The sequence below is a fragment of the Gavialis gangeticus genome, unplaced genomic scaffold (assembly GCF_001723915.1).
Source record: "Gavialis gangeticus isolate Ggan-Ray unplaced genomic scaffold, GavGan_comp1, whole genome shotgun sequence".
NCBI lineage: Eukaryota > Metazoa > Chordata > Crocodylia > Gavialidae > Gavialis > Gavialis gangeticus.
In genome coordinates this window covers 8,941,070-8,944,304 of record NW_017729031.1, presented here as the reverse complement: position 1 = coordinate 8,944,304, position 3,235 = coordinate 8,941,070, and the positions used below count along the sequence as shown (strand labels likewise).

Here is a 3,235-nt window from a genome sequence, read left to right as displayed (position 1 = left end):
GCCACCCCCCCGACTCCACTTTCAGCCACTCACCAACCCCTCCTCCCCCAGCCCTCTATAGCTCACCAAAACTCCTTAGGTGGCCCTTCAGCTCAAATACTTGCCCACCCTTATTACAGAGGATCAGAATTCAGATTCCAACTTGGTCATTCCTTTTCTTGTAAGAAGCAGCACCTTCCTTTATAAAGGAAGTCCTGTGGCTTTGATATGTGGTTAGCAGCCACATTTGACTATTTTCAGTCAACAGGTTTATTCCTAGACAGAAAGTGGATTGTGTATTGGAAAGAACAGAGCACTTCTCTGCAGCCATGCCAAAAATGCACTGCCACGCTGATAGGCCAGTGTAAATGGAAAGAAATTATGCCTTAACAATGACAAGGGATAGAAACAAATGCTGGAGACCATGTTCAAGGTAACAGTTTCCAAATGCCTGTAAGGTTTGCATTCAGGTGTGATAGGTGAGCAAATAAAAAATCTTTTACTGCCTAAGATTTCAGACCTCTTAAGACAGCTGACAATCTGTATGTTGAATATGAAAGGACACACATATGATACCTTTGATCTGAAAAGTTTCGCATTGATGTCAGTGAATGTTGATATACTCTGGGCAGTATATGGTCTTTATGAGTGCCAGGCTCTCTACTGTTACATTTTATTTTGAAAAGTAGGCTATTGGATCTTATTACACTATGCAGATGCCATTGTGATAATAGGTAAGCTCTATGCACTTATCTGTCTCACTGTCCTGAATGGTATGTTTGAATGCTCAACATTTCCAGATATTCCAGTTAAAAGCATCCTGTTAGCTGCAAAGATTCCCCATATGTACTACTTGGACAGCAAACATTATCAGTTATTCTCTGGTAGAAATTTGGTGACCTTGTATTTACTAAATGTAAATACAAGGCACAACATTTGAGACCAGACTGCATAAATCTTAAAAGACAAATGTGAACAGAGAATGCCTTTATACAGACTTACATTCATTTAAAAATGTGGAACTAGCAAACATTCAAAAGTATGTTTATACTTAATGATCAGGAGAGAAGATATGAGGGAAAGCTTTACCTACTTTCTGATAGGCTGGGAAATTTGTCTGACATGGCTAACATTGTTACTTCTCATCTGATCATGATGACAGATGTCCATTAATTACACTGCATAATAATTTGAGCTGCATGAACACTGTAGTGCCTGAATTTGGAGCAGGTGCTGTAATTGATATACTACATCTACCAACTCAGATCACAGGCTATCAGATAGAAGTGATTAGCTTGTTTAGTAATAGCCCTTGCAATCAGTTGAAAGCTTATATTCCTCTGGTATACCTCTGCTAAAACCACGTCCACCTAACAGTCTCCTTTTCATTAACAGGAATGTGTCTCTTGCTGCGAAGGGATGATCTGCAATGTAGAAATACCAACCAATCACACAAATGCAGTGTTTGCAGTAATGCATGCATGGAGGATGTCGCATGGCAGCAGGAGGACAGTTAATGTTCCATTGCTTGCATCAGTCCTAGCAGTTGTGTTGCTTTGATGCAGTTTTCCTTGTGGTTCTAAGGGCTAAATTTTCTGTGCACTAATGTAAACCAGTAAGAAGAACATTTTGGTTTGAAAAAAAAAAATCACTGGCACCCTTCATTTCATAACCATGTAGGACAACATGAGAAGTTGCATGAACTTCATGACATCTGCCAGTTCTTCAGTGAAAAGATTTGCAAACAGTTTGCAGTATTTAAAACAAAACCAAAACAGACACTACAGTGGACTCAACCAATTATCAGAATTCTTCATTTAGTGGTAAAAGCATGTGCGTGCTGCACATTTCTTGCACAAAGAAAATAAATATCTGTTGGCAGTCACTCTACCAGGTGAAACAAAGGAAACTTCTAGATGGCAAAGTTAAGTTGGAGCTGTGCCAAGCTAGTCTTAATAGGGTTTTTGTTATTTTTCAGAACTGACTTGTAGCACTGGGTCTGGTAGCTGACTTTTCATCAGCAAATGTGTTGTTAAATTCATGTTTAATTGCAGTGCTCTTAGAAATAACAGTACATATTCCAAGAAAGCGTCTGAAAAAGCACATTTCCATTTTGGTCATAATTCTCATGCCAACTGAAAATTATGCAAAATAAAACTTTAACTGTATTTGTCTCTCATGTCTATGCCATTGCTGCACATCCTAAAACTATAAAATGAAGTGACTCCATGTGCAAGTCAAAATTCTGATTAAAGATTATAAATTACTTCAGTCCCTAATGTCATATTTAGGGATGTACCAGAAAGTGGCCTCATTTTTGCAAGACTGTTGTCTCTCATTGTCTTTGGCATTTCTGAGTGCTGAGTACTTTCACTTATCTAGTCACCTGTGTATAGGACCATAACGTCAGGTACCCAGTTGAAAAGTTTGACCAAGAATTCTAAAACTAACGTACCAGTCTTACTATTTTCTTTCATAGCTATAGTAGAAGTTTTAAATTTATGTCCCTATTTTGAACATCTGCAAATATTGGAAGTGATAAAATTTAAGTTACTATTGGATGTTACAGAATTTGTGATGAATATTGTATTTATTACACATCTGAATTTTCATCCTTCTGGTTCCAATGATGAATGTGTTCAGATTTACCATCTCTCTGGCCTGAAGAAGTCAATCCTGAAAACAGAGAGATTGACTATATGTTAGATTCAGTCATGTGTATGTTATGTGCCAGTGTAATCCATTGTGCACTAGCCCTTTTGTAAGTGTAAACTCAAGGGACAGGTACAGACATTACACTTTTACCGTTAGAAGTGATTAGAAACCAGTCTATACTTGTAACAGAGCAGAGGTTCAGCACACAAAACCAGGCTATACCAATGACAGAACAGAAATTTGGTACATGTAGACTGGTTCAAAAATGGCGAAACCCAGTCTAAGGTTTGCCCACTCCCAACCGAAGGCCAAAATATGTTCTGTTTGCTGTCAATCTAAACTTTGCCACTTACAGAAAACCGTGTAACGGATCAATCCCACCTTGGGCTTTTTGAATATATGTACCTAGCTGAGGCTTTTCTGCATCCTGTCCTGATTGTGGATATGAAGTTAAAAGCATTCCTCCTTGCCTAGTTACATCATCTCTTCCTTCACTTACTGGATCTGTCATCCCCTCTGCGTTGTAGTGCGACTTGAATCTGACCCATAACCTTTGGGCAGAGAAATTGTATTGCATTCAAGACTATTTTGGGTATTTTAT

The 3,235-nt window shown here is 38.4% G+C and overlaps 1 protein-coding gene across 4 annotated transcripts in view; it reads left to right on the top strand.

Annotated features, from left to right (window-relative positions):
• Nucleotides 1–2,532, top strand: part of LYPD6B (LY6/PLAUR domain containing 6B) — an 88,564-nt gene extending 86,032 nt beyond the window's left edge. For all 4 annotated transcript variants that reach the window (XM_019522441.1, XM_019522440.1, XM_019522439.1 and 1 more), the window contains one exon: nt 1,375–2,532. In XM_019522441.1, coding sequence (XP_019377986.1) covers nt 1,375–1,539 — 165 coding nt within the window. In that variant the 3' untranslated portion in view covers nt 1,540–2,532. The remainder of the gene's footprint in view (nt 1–1,374) is intronic.
• The last annotated feature ends 703 nt before the right edge of the window (nt 2,533–3,235 follow it).